Below are 19,280 nucleotides of genomic sequence, written 5' to 3'. Positions count from 1 at the left end.
ATATACGCACAAAGAGTGAGTGAGGGATCTCTCTCCAGCTGCCTTGTCTCCAGAGAAGACCTTTCTCCCTGCAGCCTTTTCCAGAGAGAACAAACCTCTTTCCCAGTCAGGCCTATTTATGTTTTCCTCCCAGGTGCCACCCCTCTTGGGCTAGTTTTCCCTCCAAAACCTCTTCACCCAATCAGAGGGACAGCAGGGATCCTGGGAGATGTAGGCTCCTGTACCTACTCTTAGGCAGGCTTCTCCCTGCCCTCTAGGCCGTGCTAGGCCTCAGATCAGGACACTTTGAATAAAACTCTGGATTCCAACTTTGTAATGGTGGAATAAGGATGGCTAAAGTAGGGTTGCCAATCCCCAGGTGGGAGCAGGGGATCCCCGGGTTTGGAGGCCCTCCCCCACTTCAGGGTCATCAGAAAACAAGGGGGTGGGTGGGAACTGTCTTCTGGGCACCCCTGTGGAGACCGATTCCCATAGGGTATAATGGATACCCTGGGTATCTGGGGCACTGGGGGTGGCTGTTTTTTGAGGTAGAGGTGCTAAATTTTCAGCATATCATCCATTGCCTCTCCCCAAAATACCCTCCAAGTTTCAAAAAGATTAGACTGGGAGTTCCGTTCTATGAACCCCAAAAGAAGGTGCCCCTATCCTTCATGATTTCCAATGGAAGGAAGGCATTTATTTAAAAGGTATGTGGTCCCTTTAAACGTGATGGCCAGAACTCCCATTGGAGTTCAATTATGCTCGTCACAACCTTGTTCCTGGCCCCACCCCCAAAGGCTCCTGGCTCCACCCCCCCCCCCCAAGTCCCCAGATATTTCTTGAATTAGACCCGGCAACCCTAAGTAGAAGATGAGACAGCACAAGCGAGGTAATGCAAGCAAAGCGCACCGCAAGAGGCTACCTGCCTATTCCTACAGGGGGTATATTCCATTCTGTGCACGTGTAAAGCGCTGTGGTCTCCCATCCAAAGTCTGACCGAGGCTGACCTTATCTGACTCCTGAGGTCTGCCGAGATCAGAACTTGCTCAAATTTCCATCTCCATTCTAGGATAACCCTGTTTCCTTTATAAGAAAGCCTTCCTGAGCATTTCTGTTTTGCATATAAGAGAGCCTTCCTGACTTTCACAGGCAGGCCATTCCACCAGGTATGTGTGCACACGGCAGGGGTGTGTGTGTGTGTGGTTACAGCAGAGAAGTCACATGACCTGGCAGTTATTTTTTTGTTACCGAATTGCAAGGTGACACCTGCAGAAAGCTTTCTTCTAATGAGCAAGGCTGTTTGTTCTTTTCTTAAAGAAAAATTAAAGACATTTTTATGCCACTTTTGCACCCGATCAGGGTCCACGGGGCAGTGACCCTAAAACTATTTGAACAAATACAGTTAAAGCTATAAAATACAATTACAAACACACAACACTAGAAGCAAGGACAATACCATTATTGGGGGTATGGCGGACAAAACAAGAAGGTCTTCAGCCGCTGGTGGAAGACACAGTAGTAGTTGCAGTAACAGCAGCAGCTGTTTAGACAGTCACAGGGCGTTTTCACACTGACCTTAATCGGCAGCGACGTCCCTCTTCACCGCGCAGGATCTGCGCGGATTTCGCACCAATTGCTGCGGAGCACCCGGAAGAGCCACAAAGTCCCGCGGCTTTTGCGGCGCAAATGGAAACCGCCAAAACCCAGTTTCCATTTGCGCCGCAAAAGCTGCGGGACTTTGCGGCTCTTCCGGGTGCTCCGCAGCAATTGGTGCGAAATCCGCGCAGATCCTGCGCGGTGAAGAGGGACGTCGCTGCCGATTAAGGTCAGTGCGAAAACGCCCACAGTGTTGACGGGACCACGGAGGAGAAACTAAGCCGCAACAAAGAAAAAACTCTCCGTGTAAAACACAATTCTGACTTGTTATGAATAATAGGTGTTGTATCAAAATACAAAAAAGAGTATCAACAGAGGTTTTAACTTTGCACATGACTGAGACGCTGCGTACTTTTGATACTCTTTTTTGTATTTCGATACCTATTCTTCATAACAAGTCAGAATTGTGTTTTACACGGAGAGTTTTTTCTTTGTTGCAGCTGTTTAGACCAGCATACAGTTCAAACACGCTTAAATGGAAGACACTGACAAAGGGAGAGACAAAAAAACCCATGTGCCATCAGGAGGTCCATCAATGGACCCAGGACACTAGAAGCCCTCCCATTATTTCCCCCCTCCCAAGCATCAAGAACACAGAGCATCACTGCCCCAGACAGAGAGTTGCATCTACATCCTGTGGCCAATAGCCACTGATGGATCTGTGCTCCATATGTTTATCCGGTCCCCTCTCGAAGTCGTCTATGCCTGTAGCCGCCACCACCTCCTGTGGCAGTGAATTCCACATGTTAATCATGCTTTGGGTGAAGAAGTACTTCCTTTTATCTGTTCTAACCCGACTGTGCAGCAATTTCATTGAGTGCCCACGAGTTCTTGTATTGTGAGAAAGGGATAAAAGTACTTCTTTCTCTACCTTCTCTATCCCATGCATAATCTCGTAAACCTCTATAATGTCATCCTTCAAGCTAATGAGCTCCAAGCGTTTTAACCTTTCTTCATAGGGAAAGTGTTCCAATCCTTTAATCATTCCAGTTGCCCTTTCTGGACTTTTTCTAATGCTATACTATCTTTTTTGAGGTGTGGTGAGCAGAATTCCAAAGTTTTGGTCCCACAACGGACAATGTGCTTTCTTGGGTCACTATACCCATCTAACTTCAGATGGCAGGGGCAACCAAGACAGGCCTTTGAGATTGACCAAGATGGGTAGCCACATTAGTCTGTCTGTAGCAGCCAAAAAGAGCAAGAGTCCAGTAGCGCCTTAAAGACTAACAAAATTTGTGGCAGGGTAAGAGCTTCTGTGATTCATACAGCAAGTCATGAAAGCGCCTAGCCTGCTACAAATTTTGTTAGTCTTTAAAATGCACTTGGACTCAGGGCTAGGGATGGACACGAATCGACGCATTTGTGCCTTGGTTGTTCCAAATGAGAGAGCCCCGTGGCGCAGAGTGTTAAAGCTGCAGTACTGCAGTCCTAAGCTCTGCTCATGACTTGAGTTCAATCCCCGGCGGTAGCTGGGTTTTCAGGAAGCCGGCTCGAGGCTGACTCAGCCCTCCATCCTTCCGAGGTCGGTAAAATGAGTCCCCAGCTTCCTGGGGGGAAAGAGTAAATGACTGGGGAAGGCAATGGCAAACGACCCCGTAAAAAGGTCTGCCATGAAAACGTTGTGAAAGCAACATCACCCCAGAGTCGGAAACGACTGGTGCTTGCACAGGGGACCTTTCCTTTCTTTTCCTGTTCCAAATTGGTTCGGGTACTCGCATTATGCAAGACTCACAAAACAAAGCAGCTTGGTTTTGGGGTGGTTCATCTGCGTTGTTATCGGCGGGGGATCGTCCTCGCTTGCTGAAGCATGCCCAACATGATGACATCACCCAGAAGTGACATTACCACACCAAGCACGCCACCTTGGCAAAACATGACTGGTGTAATAACATTGGGCACGTTGCGGCATGCGGGCGCTTTCTAGCCCTTCCGAATTGTTCCAAAAAATTTTTTTTTTAAAGACAAACCGAATAACTGAATTGGACAAACCAATGAACCACGAAATGAAATGAACCGCCGTGTTTGTGTTCTGTGACCATCCCACCATGTGCCAGAAACCAGCAGAGAGCACGCACCTGTAGACGTAAGGCCCCCGTTGTTCTACGGCCGGCTTCAGTCCAGCAAGAACTTGATTCGGATTGAGCACATTGAAGAAGTAGACTGAGAAGTAGAAAGGAACTGGGATATCTTTCCACAGCTCGTAAAAAAAAGTGTTGGGCTGTATCCTGACAGTCTGTAAAGACAAGCAAGGGAACAGGGTTAAGGACAAGTTATGGTAATCGGAGACTGGCCTTAGTCGTAACAACCTTCACGTGAACAATAATCGAAAGGCCCACTTAAGAACCCAGCCTGGGCAGCCCAATAGGTTACAAACAGCCACTCCCTGGGGCAAGCAAAAATCACTTCTAGGCAATCAGGCAAGAAAGATTCTCCCTGTATGAGCCCCGTAGGTCTTTACGATCAGCGACGCAACAACTTTTGATAATACCTGGCCCCAGAGACATCCATCCGGCCTTGACAAGGGCCAGGGCCTTTTCAGCCCTGGCCCCTGCCTGGTGGAATGAGCTCCCCCTGGAGATCCCGGCCCTGCGGGATCTGCTCCAATTCCGCAGGGCCTGTAAAACAGAGCTCTTTCGCCAGGCTTTCAGCTGAGGCAGTGGGCGTCACTTGTTACCAGTCTTCCCCCTTCATTCCATCCCAGGGCTATAAGATCTGCTGGATCTGGACAATAGAGGCAGAACCTGCCATTTTAGTCTCTATTGTCACTCTGTAGTTTTAGATTTTATATATTTTAAATTGGTCTTTTACTGTTTTTTATGGTTGATTGTTTTTATGATGTAACCCGCCCTGAGCCTGTCCTATGGGAAGGGCAGGCTAAAAATCAAATAAAATGAATGAATAATAAAGTAAGTTGTCTCCCCTTCCCCCACCCCACCTTCCAGCTAGTCAACAGATCACTGACATCATTATGTGAGGACAGGCTATCCCGGCTGCTGGCCAAGTTCAAACTCCTTGCGACACTTGGGAGTTCTGCTTTCTGCACAGGGAGGGGCCACGGCTCATTGGCAGAGCATCTGCTTGGCATGCAGAAGGTCACACCCCTGGCATCTCCAGTTCAAGGACCTGACAGTAGGCAATGTGAAAGGCCTCTGTCTGAAACCACTGCCGGCATGGGTCATTTTGTAGAAAAATAGGTGGTGGAGCTCATTAGCATAACATATGCACCCCCTCCTCATCAGCCAAAAGCAACCCAACACAAGAAAGGAGAGCCCCGAGCGAGCGAGGCCTGCTTGGGTTGGCTAGAGATCCAGCCAGCCCAAGCAGGCCTCGCTCACCTGGGGCTCCCCTCGGCCGCCTCCCACAGTCAAAAGGCCAGCAAGCCACCCACCATCACTTAAGAAGTGGAGAAAGGGTGGTGTGGGTTTCTCCAGGGGTTAATGAGGGAGCGAGGCAAAGCTCCTGGTGACTGACTGGCTGCCCGCTCTCCTAATCCAAGGATTGTTATGCAGCTGCACCTACAATGGACAAGGTTGGTGGGGAGGAGGAGGAGGGGGGGCCCATCAGAAAGGTTCTAGGATAGAGCATTTACTAGTAGCTCCTGCGAGCTCCTGACAAATTTGAGGCCTGACTGCCAGAAATCAAATGTCCTCTCAGCGTTTTGTTTGCTTTGCTTGCGGTTTACCTGCCAAGTGGTTCCTATCAAGCAAAGCAAACAGGGGATTTGATTTCCTTTTCTCTAGACAGTTTACCTCAGATGACTTGATTGCTCTGGGTTTTCATCTAATTCTAATCTAAACTAATCTAATCCCACCACTGACAGGATCCTTCTGAGCTTCCAAGTTGCTCTTTTAACACAGAGAGCTCTTGCCTGTAGAAACCGTACCCGTACATTAGGAATGTCAGGCCCTTAACCGGATGCTTATTTGTCACAGTAAAACAGGCTTCCTTCCCTAAACTGACCCCAAATCAGACCTCATTTTGGGCAAGAGCTCACAGCAACGGAGCTCTGGAACCTCTAAATTCTATTGTGCTCTTTCTTTCTTACCTTCCCCCCCCCAAATACTTCCTTCTGGGCTCCATTATTCAACCCCCCCCTGTGAGAATTCTGGACGCTTTAAGATTTGGCTAACCTTCTAATATTTGTCCCCACAAAAAACGGAGAAAGAACCAAAACCTATAAAGCAGGCAGATGGAAATCTTCCTCATGCCACTGTGGTCACACAGGAGAAAGTGATTTTAAAAGTATGATGGCAGTTGAGGGTTTATTACGACAATTGTAATTCAAGAAGCATTTTAAGGTAGATGCTGAGCTGATATAACTTAATACAGTGATGCCAGGGGTGTGTGACATATGCAAATGAGCTATGCAAACGAGTTGTGCTAATGAGCTCCGGCACCTCTTTTGCTGCAAAACGACCCCTGCCCCATATGCTAACTGAAAGCTAAAATAAAAAGCTGCTGAACTGATGTTCTTACCCAGGTTCACCCAAATTCTCTTTGTGGAAATCCCACCCCCACCCCCCAACCCGGTCCCTGAAGCTGAGGCTGGCTCACTCCCCCACCCCTCCCCCAAACCAGTGGAATTCCATGGGCTCTTATTAGCTGAGGCCAAAATCCCAAGGAATCGCTTTGGAGCCCTCGGATCTATTTCCCCATCAGTTTCACCGGGCGCTGTTTTCTCCATTCGCTTTCGCCGCACCTTGGATAATTTCATAAATCTCTATTATAGCTCCAAACAGCATTTGCTAATCTGGTTTTGGAAACACAGTTGAAGACACAAGGCAATTAACATGCTCTGGGGACGATTCGGAGCGCTCCGAGGAGCTCTGCAGCTCTCTGAGAAACCAGTTCAGCGTTTCCAAAGCGCCCAGTTGTTGAGGGCAGAAAATCAGTTCTGGGATTTGCTTTTAGAAGAAGAAGAATTACCAGTCCTGGGAGGAGCCCACTGCAGAACAAGCCACCCCAGAACAGCAACTCATGCAGAGATCAAACAAGCAACCTCCCCCATGGCTTTGGACTCACCAGAGCTTCCCATTTCTTCTGACATGCAATGTGGGATTTATTTAAATATTTATGCCCCACCTTTTCCTTATGGCTCAAGGTGGCTTAAAATTCCAAACTGAATTTGTCCCTGACCAAAAAACCAGCTGCGGCTTGAACCCCATTAAAAGCCCTTACAAATAAAAAAAAGTTACAGGGCTTCCTAAAAACATCTAAACAGTGGCATCCCCCAGGATACTTTGTGCTCCTTGACCACCGGCGGGGGAATAAGATGGCAAGGTTGCCAGATCCAGGTTGGGAAACCCCTGGAGATTTGGGGATGGAGCCTGGAGAGGACAGTGGGGTACAATGCCACGGAGTCCACCTGCCCTCCAAAGCTGCCATTTTCTTCGGAGGAACTGATTTCCGTAGTCTGGATATGACCTGCAATTCCACAGGATTCCCAGATTCTGCCTGGAGGCTGGCATCTCTAGGCCCCACATTTTCTTCAGGGGGGCTGGTCCACAAGGAATGGGCTCTAGTAGATGCAAAGCAGTCCATTTTAAGCAAGGGAACAACCAGAATGCGGCAACCAGAAGACCGTTGCTGGAACATGGCGGGAGGAGCATGGAGTAGGGTTGCCAATCCCCAGGTGGGGGCAGGAGATCCCCCGGTTTGGAGGCCCTCCCCACGCTTCAGGGTCGTCAGAAAGCGGGCAGAGGGGAGGGAAATGTCTGCTGGGAACTCTGTTATTCCCTATAGAGACTTATTCCCATAGGAAATAATGAAGAATTGATCGGCAGGTATCTGGGACTCTGGGAGGGCTGTTTTTTGGGGTAGAGGCACCAAATTTTCAGTATAGCATCTAGTGCCTCTCCCCAAAATTCCCCCCAAGTTTCAAAAAGATTGGATTAGGGGGTGCAATTCTATGAGCCCCAAAAGAAGGTGCCCCTATCCTTCATTAGTACTTCCTATGGAAAGAAGGCATTGAAAAGGTGTGCTGTCCCTTTGAACGTGATGGCCAGAACTCTCTTGGAGTTCAATTATGCTTGTCACAGCCTTGATCTTGGCTCCACCCCTAATGTCTCCTGGCTCCACCCCCAAAGTCCCCAGATATTTCTTGAATTGGACTTGGCATCCCTAGCACTGAGGTGTGTGGGGGCACATTTTAAATATAAAAGAGGATGTGGCGAGAAACAGCTTATAACCCTGTAATGTTAAACCAAGTGTTCAGAAAAATATGTAAATAATGTCTCTCCAAGGAAAAGGTGATGCTTAAGAATAAGAAATAGTGAAGATATGAGGTAAAAATTGGATGATTTCTTTTTCCTTCTGGAAGAGTTGCAAAGCTACAAAAACAAGTAGGCCTCCATTGCCAGCCGGTGGTAGTTTCACAGTAACTCTAACCAAAGAAATAGCTCTTTGCCAGAATTTACAGTAAACTAACTTGGCTGATCTACTTATGCCTCCAAGACGTTCACAGTGGCACATAAAGTGCTTTCTGGATCTCTCTGTAAACATCTCCTCAGCTAGCACACCTTGGACCCACTCTCATTGGTTCCTAAAGAACCAATGAACTGGCATCCTGAGACACGATGAGCCGTAATTGGCTGAAGGGTTCAGGCCAGAGAGAATAAAAGGCCAGATGTGACCTGGATAGAGAGGGGTTGACAGCCTGGGTTTCAAAAAGACAGAAGCAGGAAGCAGCAGGCAAGCTTTCTGAGGAAAACCAACTTGTGGTTTGGCAGCGGGCCTGAGAGGAAAGCAGAGAGGAATGTGAAGGGAGTTTGCCGAAGCAACAATTTCTTCAGGGCCTGGGATGCCAAAGTTGCTTCATGCCTCCATAATGGGGACCCAAAGGCACTTACAACACTATTCGCCCCTCCTCTTTTATTCTCACAACGATCACCCTGCGAGGTAGGTTAGGCTGAGAGAGAGAAGCGTAACTGGCCCAAACTCACTCAGCGAGCTTCTATCGTAGAGCAGAGATTTGAACTCTGGTCTCCCAGATCCTAGTTAGATACTTATGGAATGTAATGAATTAGAAGTATTTCTATCCTGCTTTTAAGTCCCTGGATACGACTCCCCCGAATCTTAGAATAAAAAGAGAAATAGGTCAAGCCGAGAGCAGCACAAAGAAGAAAGAGGGAAAGGCCAAATGCCAGAGAAGTTAACCTTGTTAGTCTGTTGCTGCAAAAAACTAAGGAGTCCAGTAGCACCTTTAAAACTAAAAAAATTTATTGTAGCTTAAGCTCTCTTTGTCAGATGCATGCATGCAAGAAAGTGGCGTTTCTTGAAAACTGCTGCAATAAAATTTTGTTAGTCTTAAAGGTGCTACGGGACTCCTTACTATTTTTCAACCACTATGTTAAGCCAGCTCTAATTAGCAGTTTGCAGCCCCGTAACAATGGCAGTACCCGAGTAACTACAGCCTCAAATGCCACTGTATGCCAACAACGTTGGACAATTCTTCTTGACAGCCATCCCAGAATTTCAGGGAAGAAAGGAAAGCGAGATCTGCCTGGAAGGATTGTAGAGAAAGAGCAAAGCCCTTCTCCTTCACCATCTGGCAACACCCAGAGGCCATGAGCTTCCAGACACTTGGCCGCTCCTAGGAAATGCACGAAATTTATGTCTGCAGCCAGACAAACCCATGCTTGACGCTATTTGACCTGCCAATTCATCAGTGCCTCAACAATTCTGCTAACGTCAAATGTGTTATATTGGAGGATTAGCCGACAACACAAAGCTGATTCAGTTTCATACTCACTGCTCCTTTACCACCCCTCCTTGGCGGAGACAGTAGATTTCCTCCCACCTTTCTTGTGTTTCATTTTCTTATCTACATTTATACCCCATCTTTGGAGACCCAAAGCAGTATATGTCGTTCTCCTCTCCTCCATTTTATGCTCACAACAACCCGGTGAGGTAGGTTAGGCTGAGAGCGTGTGACTGCCCCAAGCTCACCCAGCAAGACTCCGTGTCAGAGGGGGAGATTCGAATCTGGGTCTGCCAGATCCTAGCCTGACTCTAACCATTACATCATGCTGGCCTGAAGTCATTGCCCTGAGTGCATTTTCTTCCCTCTTGTCTTAAAGACAATTTTGTGAAAAGCTGATGGCTTTCACACCACCGTTGAACACTGTAGTTTTTGCTGACGCTTCCAAAATGGGCTCTTAAGAATGTAAGAGAAGCCATGTTGGATCAGGCCAATGGCCCATCCAGTCCAACACTCTGTGTCACATAAGAACATCAGAGAATCCATGTTAGATCAGGCCAATGGCCCCTCCAGTTCAACATTCTTGTCACACAGTGGCCAAAAAACCCAGGCACCATCAGGAGGTCCATCAGTGGGGCCAGGGCTTCCCACTGTGCCAAGCACCAAGAATGGCTGAGGACCTGTCTACCTTAGGGACCGTCTCTTCCCATATGTTCCCCAGAGGGTACTTAGATCAGGGACACAGAACCTGTTATTGATTCCTGGGCCGAGGGAGGCAAGATGGAAGACCACTTGGGAGACAGCCTTCTCTATAGCGGCCCCCTATTGGTGGAACCAACTTCCGGAAGAAGTAAAGAGCCTTGAGGGACCTTGTCCAGTTCTGCAAGGCTTGCAAGACAGCTTTATTTCAAATTGCTTTTAATTGATAGCTACATATGAGGATACTCAGGAAAGGAAAGGTCCCCTGTGCAAGCACCAGTCATTTCTGACTCTGGGGTGACGTTGCTTTCACAACGTTTTCATGGCAGACTTTTTACGGGGTGGTTTGCCACTGCCTTCCCCAGTCATCTACACTTTCCCCCCAGCAAGCTGGGTACTCATTTGACTGATCTGGGATGGATGGAAGGCTGAGTCAACCTCGAGCCGGCTACCTGAAAACCCAGCTTCCACTGAGGATCGAACTCAGGTCGTGAGCAGAGTTTAGTACTGCAGTACTGCAGCTTTAACACTCTGCAAGAAGACTGAAATTACTGGAATTTACCATTAGCACCAAATTGTTTTAATATATTTTAATTGTTATACTGTTTAAGGATTTAATTAGTTAATGCTCAATATCGGTAAATGTTTTTATTGTTGTAAGTTGCCCTGAGCCTGCTTCGGCAGGGAGGGCAGGATATAAATACAATAAAAGGTAAGGTAAAGGTAAAATTTTATTTGTATCCCGCCCTCCCCGCCTAAGCAGGCTCAGGGCAGCTAGCAACATCTTATACATATACAGTAATAAATATAAAAACTTTAAATTTAACAATAAAACTTAAGCTTAACATCATAAAAACCCGTTAATGTATTTAAAAATCATAATTTAATTTCATCTGGCAGCAATGGTGGCATTCTGACGCTAATTTCTGCCGATATGTTTAGTTCCATGTTAACATAGGTCCTTGAAAGGACCATGTTGGCGGATCCTTAATTAACAACAGCAGTCGATATATGCTTGTTTGAAGAGGGCAGTCTTGCAGGCCCTGCGGAACTGGTCAAGGTTCCGCAGGGCCCGCACCTCCTCAGGAAGCTGATTCCATAGGGCGGGGGCCGCTATTGAAAAGGCCCGTACTCGGGTGCTCTGAAGCTTGATCTCTTTCGGCCCAGGGATAGTCATTTTATTTTTACCAACTGACCTCAGTGCTCTCTGGGGTTCATATGGGGAGAGACGGTCCCTCAGGTAGGCCGGTCCTCGGCCATATAGGGCTTTAAAGGTAATAACCAACACTTTGTACTGGACCCGGTAGGTAATTGGCAGCCAGTGCAGTCCGCGCAGCCCCGGCCGTATGTGCTCCCATCTCGGGAGCCCCAACAGCAACCTAGCTGCTGCGTTCTGCACCAGCTGCAACCTCCGGGTCCGGCACATAGGTAGCCCCAAGTAGAGGGCATTACAGTAGTCCAATCTTGAGGTGACCGTTGCATGGATCACCGTTGCGAGGTCGCGACACTCTAGGAGAGGGGCCAACTGCCTTGCCCGCCTCAGGTGGAAGAATGCTGACTTGGCAGTGGCTGCTATCTGGGCCTCCATTGATAATGAAGGCTCCAGTAAAACACCCAGGCTCTTCACTTGGCGCGCTGATTTCAATGGCGCGCCATCGAAGGCCGGGAGAGCTATTTCCCCCCCCCCCCCCGAGCGCCGCGGCCCACACAAAGGACCTCTGTCTTCACTGGGTTCAGCTTCAGCCCACTCAGCCTGAGCCACATCGCAACAGCCTGTAGAGCCTGGTCCAAATTCCCTGGGGTGGAGTCGGGCCGGCCGTCCATTAGTAGATAGAGCTGGGTGTCATCTGCATATTGATGGCAACCAAGCCCAAACCTCCGGGCAATCTGGGCAAGGGGGCGCATATAAACGTTGAACAACATTGGGGAAAGAACTGCTCCCTGAGGCACCCCACAATCTAGTGTGTGCCTCCGGGACCGCTCATCCCCAATAGCCACCCTTTGTCCCCGACCTGAGAGGAAGGAGGAAAGCCATCGTAAGGCCAACCCTCCAACCCCAATGTCGGCGAGGCGGCACGTCAGCAACTGATGGTCGACTGTATCAAATGCCGCCGACAGGTCTAGTAGCATCAGTACCGCGACGCCGCCTCGATCCAGTTGCCGCCGGAGGTCATCCACCAGGGCGACCAGCACCGTCTCCGTCCCGTGGCCAGGACGAAACCCAAACTGGCACGGGTCAAGAACGGAGGCGTCATCTAGAAACCTCTGTAGCTGCAACGCCACTGCCCTCTCGATAATTTTACCTAAAAAAGGTAAATTAGACACCGGACGGTAATTCACCAATTTGGCCAGGTCTGCTGTACATTTTTTCAAGAGAGGGCGGACCAATGCCTCTTTCAGAGGCGTTGGAAAATGCCCCTCTGCGAGGGATCTATTTATGATGTCCCATAAAGGACATCTAAGCTCCCTCTGGCAGGATTTAATCAGCCAAGAGGGGCAAGGGTCCAGGTTGCATGTTGATGGGCAGGCAGCAGAGAGGATTCCATCGACCTCCTCCAGGCTGAGTGGGTCAAAGTGATCCAGCCCTAAACCCGAAGACAGGCACGGAGCCTCAGTTTCACTCACTATTTCCAATGTGGCAGGCAGGTCTTGGTGGAGCAACGAGATTTTATCTGCAAAATATTCCGCAAATGCCTCACAGCCAATCTCCAATTCTCTAACATTTGGTTTGCCTTGTGGCAATGTTATAAGCTCTCCAATTCTAAACAATTGTGCTGGGCGCGAACTTGCAGATGCAATCTTGGTTGCAAAGTAATTCCTCTTTGCAATACACAAATATACAAATAAATAAATAAAACAAGAATACAACTTGGAGGGGGCGGCATGTTCCAAAGGTTTGCACGTAGCCCCAGACAGAGAGTTCCAGGTCAGCCCAATCTCATCAGATCTCAAAAGCTAAGCAGGGCTGACCCTGGCAAGTATTCGGATGGGAGACCTCCAAGGAATACCAGAGTCGGAGGCAGAGGCAGCTGTATCAAGCCACTTCTCTGAAGGTCCTCCATGTCCCTGCAAGAGTTACTGGAAGTCACCACGACTTCGAGGCACGGGGGCACAAATGCAAATACAGAAAGCAAAAATACAAATAACTCCACAACCCTGAAATCCACACTCATTAATCAGAAAACCACCGAGCACATGATCGTGACTACCACTTCCTCCCCTCCAATTCTAAAAGCTTCTCCCTCTGCCGTACCTTGACGCTAAGGAAAACTTTCCATGATGGTTTCTTGCCCTTCTCTATGGGCACAGGGGCCCTTGCTACCTCTCTAGCAATGGATACAACCACAATATAGCTGCGGCAGGAAGTAGAGCTAACCTGAAAATGTTAGGAAGGAAGTTCCTGCATGACCCTCACAGTAACTCTTCGACATTTCAAGCTTTCTTTGCCTTTTACAATGAACATGTCATTTTAAAACGCTGCTTTGGATACGCACCGCTTGTCAGAAGCCCTGCTGGACAGAATAAACATTTGATGATACGCATTATCACTCCTGCAAGACTCTTGATAGCACAAAACTGGAAATACCATGAAACTCCGAAGAAGCAGGACCTGATCGATAAAATAGTAGAGATAACCGAGACAGACGTTCTTGCGCTTTGTCTTAAGGGCAAACAAGAGATGATGAAAATCCTTGGAAACTTTTTTTTATGAATGGCTTAATGAATTTTGTATATGATCTATGGCACTTTCTTGCAAGTCCCACAATTTTGATATTGTAAAATTTATACTAGCAAATTATTAGTTATCATCTATAGGTTTTAAACTTTTATAGACTAAGGCCCTGTTCAGACGCACAGTATAATCGGTTGTCGCTGCTGTTTCCTTCCGGATTAAAAGTGGCTGATCAGACAGCAACATCTGCCTCCCGGTATTAACTCGCGGTAACCCCCTCCAATCCTCGGAACCGGAGTATTTTGTTACCTGCTCCTTTGTGGTGTTTTTTGAATTCTCCGGTTTCACCTCATAGTTTCTCCATCTGGATAGTTCTCCACCAACTTCCGGATGTCTGAAGGCTGTCCTGGAGCAAAAGGAGCCTCAAGACATCCGGTTTATGGTCACCATTTTTTTTACTACTTAGCAATATGTGCATAACCGCATAACCACATGTTTTCACCTATGCGCACATAATGCACGCATGCACACATAATGCATGCATGCACATATAATGTGCATGTGTGCGTAGTGTGCACATGCGCATAATAGTGGAGGAAAGAAAGAACTGCATGGTGCTGTCGTGTGGACGGCAGAAGACGGTTTCACCCCGGAGTGATTCGAATTGCAGTATGACAGTCTGATCGATAATATCCAGAACAAAGATATTCAGAACAGAACCGGGTCAGTTTAACACGTACTCAACATGCTGTGTGAACAGGGCATAAGAGTACCTTTTACAACTCTAATGATGCAGAGTATACGCTGTCAAATTCATTTTACTTTATTTCCTTTCCCCCTTTCCTATTCTGTATCCTCTTACCCCGTCCCTTTTAAAAACTCAATAAAAATATACATAACCAGAAGCCCTGGTGGGCAAACGCCCCATCTGCTTTTTAAAACATTTGGTGGGCACTAGGAAAGGTGTCGGTGGGCACCACAGCACACACGGGTGCCACACTGGCAAGTGCTGCTCTAGTTGCTTCCTACCCCAATCCACGCTGCTGGCTTTAGCCTGGAAGGTTCATTCTAGTTCCCAGCAAGAAAAAAGAACAGCCTCTCCGTATCTTGTCTGCCCTTGCCAGCAGAAGTGAACAGGGTGTTTTGTGGCGCCTTAAACTACCGCCACTGCTGTGTTCTAGCATAACCCTTTTTGCACTAAAGCTCACACCCTTTAGACATCTGACTTTCAGTTGCAACCAGTGAATTGTGAAATCTGCCTTGAGAAAGCACAGAGGAACAGGAATTCAATTGTTCAAGAGTCAAATTGAATTCCTGGCCATTACAGCAACAGCTTATATTTCTATAGAATGCTAAGGAGCACTTTCATATAAGTCCCTCACCTACAGGATCAGATAGATTCAAGTGGGCAGCCGTGTTGGTCTGAAGCAGTAGAACAAAGTAGGAGTCAAGTGCACCTTTAAGACCAACAAAAGTTTTATTCGCACGAAAGCTTACTCCTTTGCATATTAGGCCACACACCCCTGATGTAGCCAATCCTCCAAGAGCTTACAGGAGGCCCTGTAAGAAGAGCCCTGTAAGCTCCAGGAGGATTGGCTACATCATGGGGGTGTGGCCTAATATGCAAAGGAGTTCCTGCTACAAAAAAAGTCCTGCTTACAAGAGACCAGCGTTCTTGCTCAAATTGCAGATGGACAAGATGTGTCTCTGTGGAACTGCATCTCTCCTAAAGTCTCCCAGTGCAGCCGTGGAAGAGGTAAGATTGTAAGTAACCAGAGGTCTCTACAGCTCTCAGCCAATAGCTGCAGCAGCAGGGTGGTGACTTGTTTCGTATCCAATTTATCTCCCACCTCTTTTTTTCCTCCCTTTCTCACTATACGAAAACTCGTGGACATTCAATGGAATTGGAGAGCATTCGTGTTAGAACTGATAAAAGGAAGTACTTCTTCACCCAAAGGATGATTAACATGTGGAATTCACTGCCACAGGAGGTAGTGGTGGCTGCCAGCATAGACAGCTTCAAGAGGGGATTGGATAAGCCTATGGAGCAGAGGTCCATCAGTGGCTATTAGCCACAGCATATTGATGGAACTCTCTGTCTGGGGCAAGTGATGCTCTGTATTCTTGGTGCTTGGGGGCGGGGCAACAGTGGGAGGGCTTCTAATGTCCTGGCCCCACTGGTGGACCTTCTGATGGCACCTGGTTTTTTGGCCACTGTGTGACACAAGAGTGTTGGACTGGATGAGCCATAGGTCTGATCCAACACGGCTTCTCTTATGTTCTTTTTTGCTTGCTTTATTCTGATTCATAAGAAAAAATAACAGTACAGGGCAGTGGTTAGAGTTGCCTGATTACAACTTTTCAAAGCATTCCAGCCCTGCCACGAATAGCCAGGCTAGCCTGATCTCATCAGATCCTGGAAGCTAAACAGAGTTGGCCCCGGCCTGTGTTTGGATGGGAGACCACCAAGGAAGTCCAGGGTCACAGCACAGAGGCAGGCGATGACAAAACACCTCTGAATGTCTCTTGCTGCCCTGAAAACCTTACACGGGGGTGTCAAACATGGGTCCCGGGGGCCAAATCAGGCCCCCGGAAGGCTCCTATCAGGCCCCCAAGCTACTGGCTGTCATCTGTCATCTTCCCTCTCTCTTTCTTCCTTCTGCATAACAGCTTGCTTTGCAAGGCTTGCTCAATTGCACAGGAGCTACGGAGCAAAACCTCTATTTTCTCCATTGGCTGAGACTCCCCCCTTGGGGAGGAAGGAGGGGAGGGATAGCTTGCTCTGTCAGGCTCTCTCAATGGCACAGAAGAGCTACTGAGCCAAGCCTCTCTTCTATTGGCTGAGGCTCCTCCCCTTTCTGGTCCCCTGGAAAAGGAAGGAAAGAGCCAGAGCTTTCTTTACCCAGTTCCCCGGATCCCATGGGAAAGATACACAGAAAGTACCTTTAAGACCAATGAGTGCTAATGTTTTAAGTTGTTTTTTTTAAATAATAATAATAATTGTGTTTGTGTCCTTTATGAAGTTTAAATCTCTGCTAACAAATCTTAAATAGGTACATGGCCCAGCCCAACAAGATCTCATTTATGTCAAATCCGGCCCTCATGAAGAAGATGAAGAAGATGATATTGGATTTATATCCCGCCCTCCACTCCGAAGAGTCTCAGAGCGGCTCCCAATCTCCTTTCCCTTCCTCCCCCACAACAGACACCCTGTGAGGTGGGTGGGGCTGGAGAGGGCTCTCCCAGCAGCTGCCCTTTCAAGGACAACCTCTGCCAGAGCTATGGCTGACCCAAGGCCATGCTAGCAGGTGCAAGTGGAGGAGTGGGGAATCATGAGTTCCAACACCCCTGGCCCAGCAAGGTCAACATAAGCTGGCTATGGGTGGGGGTGGAGAAGGTTTCAAAGACTTGCACATAAACACAAAGAGAGCTACTGTAATAACCAGTGTAAAGAAATAGAACAGTACAACAAAAAAGAATAAGAGAACTGTTTCCAAGAAATCAAGAGGAAATTTAGCACCAGTTAGGTATGCTGAAAGATCAACACAGAAAAACATTAACTGAACATGACAAAAAAAAATGTTACAGTTTTATGGTTTCCCACGCTAATGCAACCCAGATCAAAGGTTTTCTGAATTTGTCAATTTTACCATTCCGCTATTGGTTTTTAACTTTGTACCACTTGGCATTCCAAACCCCACCAGCTATATGTGGCTCTGCTTACTGTACCTCATTCCTCGTCTGAAGAAGTGCGCATGCGCACGAAAGCTTACGTTCTGAATAAAACTAAGTTGGTCTTAAAGGTGCAATCGACTCCTATTTTGAACATGACAACAGTAAGAAAATACACCGAAGGACTATATAGAAGAGACAAAAGGGTGACAGATTCTTTCCAAGACGAAACTTTCAAAAACAGACAGTTTTAGAAAAGTGAAGTGAAAACTGCACTGAAGGCAACTCGGGACAAAAAAAAATCAACCGGAAGTAGATGAGATATCAAAAGAGCTATTCCAAGCCACAGAAATGCTCCATCAAAATCTTAAGATTGTGCCAACAAATATAAGAACCTAAGAGAAGCCATGTTGGATCAGGCCAACGGCCCATCCAGTCCAACACTCTGTGTCACACAGTGGCCAAAAACCCCAAGTGCCATCAGGAGGCCCACCAGTGGGGCTAGAAGCCCTCCAACTGCGCCTCCCCCAAGCACCAAGAATACAGAGCATCACTGCTCTGTATTAAAATATGGAGGACAAAACAACAGCCCACAGTCTGAAAATGCTCAATTTACATTCCAATTTAAAAAAAAAAAGATGTCAAAGGAAAAAAAAAGAGGAGATTGGATTTATACCCAGACCTTCACTCAAGAGCAGCTTACAATCTACTTCCCTTCCGCTCCCCACAACAGACACCCTGTGAGGTAGGTAGAGCTGAGAGACCTCAGAGAGAACTGAGACTGGCCCAAAGTCATCCAGCAGCTGCATGTGGAAGAGTGAGGAATCAAACTCGGTTGTCCACATGAGAGTCCGCCACTCTTAACTGCTACACCAAATTGACTGCAGCACCTATTGGACCGTCATCTTAGTTTCTCACAATCTGCCAATAAAGACTGTCACCATATATGGAACGCAAAATGCCAGATATGTTCAAGCTGGATTCTGAAAAGAAAGAGGCACTGGAGATCATATTGCAAATTTTGTTGGTTACTGGAGCAGATGAGAGGATTTCAGAAGAACCTCAGCTTGTGTTTCATAGATTACAGCAAAGTTTTTTTTTAATGTGGATCATGGAAAGCTATGACTGGCTTTAAAAGCAATGAGGGTGTACCACATCATCTGACTGTAAGGACGGAATATGGGTTTTCAAAGGCAAGAGATGTCGAGGTTTGGCCTTGCCTGTCTCTGGATTTCCTTGATAGTCTCCCTTCCAAATACCGACCGGGACTGACCCTACTTAGCTTCCTAAATCTGACTTGTGTTCATTCTCCAAAGCAAACAATCTATCCCAGCTTGGTGTAGTGGTTAAGCGCATGGACGCTTATCGGGGAGAACCGGGTTTGATTCCCCACTCCTCCACTTGCAGCTGCTGGAATGGCCTTGGGTCAGCCAGAGCTCTCGCAGAGCTGTCCCTGAAAGGACAGCTGTTGTAAGAGCTCTCTCAGCCTCACCCACCTCACAGAGTGTCTGCTGTGGGGAAGGAAGATAAAGGAGATTGTGAGCTGCTCTGAGACTCTTCGGAGTGGAGGGGGGGATATAAATCCAATATCTTCATCTACCTCACAGGATGTCTGTTGTGGGGGAGGAAGGTAAAGGAGATTGTGAGCCGCTCTGAGGCTCTTCGGAGTGGAGGGCGGGATATAAATCCAATTTCTTCATCTACCTCACAGGGTGTCTGCTGTGGGGAAGGAAGATAAAGGAGATTGTGAGCTGCTCTGAGACTCTGAGATTCGGAATGGAAGGTGGGATATAAATCCAATATCATCTTCTTCTTCCCCACCTGCTCCTTCTCTCACTTAAGGGTCAAACTATTTTTAAAAATTCATTTATGGGGCAGTTTACATCCGTCTCCTCTCCTCCA

General features: G+C 47.5%; 1 protein-coding gene across 1 annotated transcript in view; it reads right to left on the bottom strand.

Moving 5' to 3' along the window:
* SCARB1 (scavenger receptor class B member 1) overlaps nt 1-19,280 on the bottom strand; it is a 105,725-nt gene that overhangs the window by 81,361 nt on the left and 5,084 nt on the right. Inside the window, exon 2 of the mRNA XM_060249234.1 lies at nt 3,711-3,868. Within this exon, the coding sequence (XP_060105217.1) occupies nt 3,711-3,868 (158 nt within the window). The remainder of the gene's footprint in view (nt 1-3,710; nt 3,869-19,280) is intronic.

The sequence above is a fragment of the Heteronotia binoei genome, chromosome 11 (assembly GCF_032191835.1).
Source record: "Heteronotia binoei isolate CCM8104 ecotype False Entrance Well chromosome 11, APGP_CSIRO_Hbin_v1, whole genome shotgun sequence".
NCBI classification, from domain to species: domain Eukaryota; kingdom Metazoa; phylum Chordata; class Lepidosauria; order Squamata; family Gekkonidae; genus Heteronotia; species Heteronotia binoei.
Note: the sequence above shows the minus strand (reverse complement) of the source record. Positions and strands in the feature narration are given on the sequence as shown.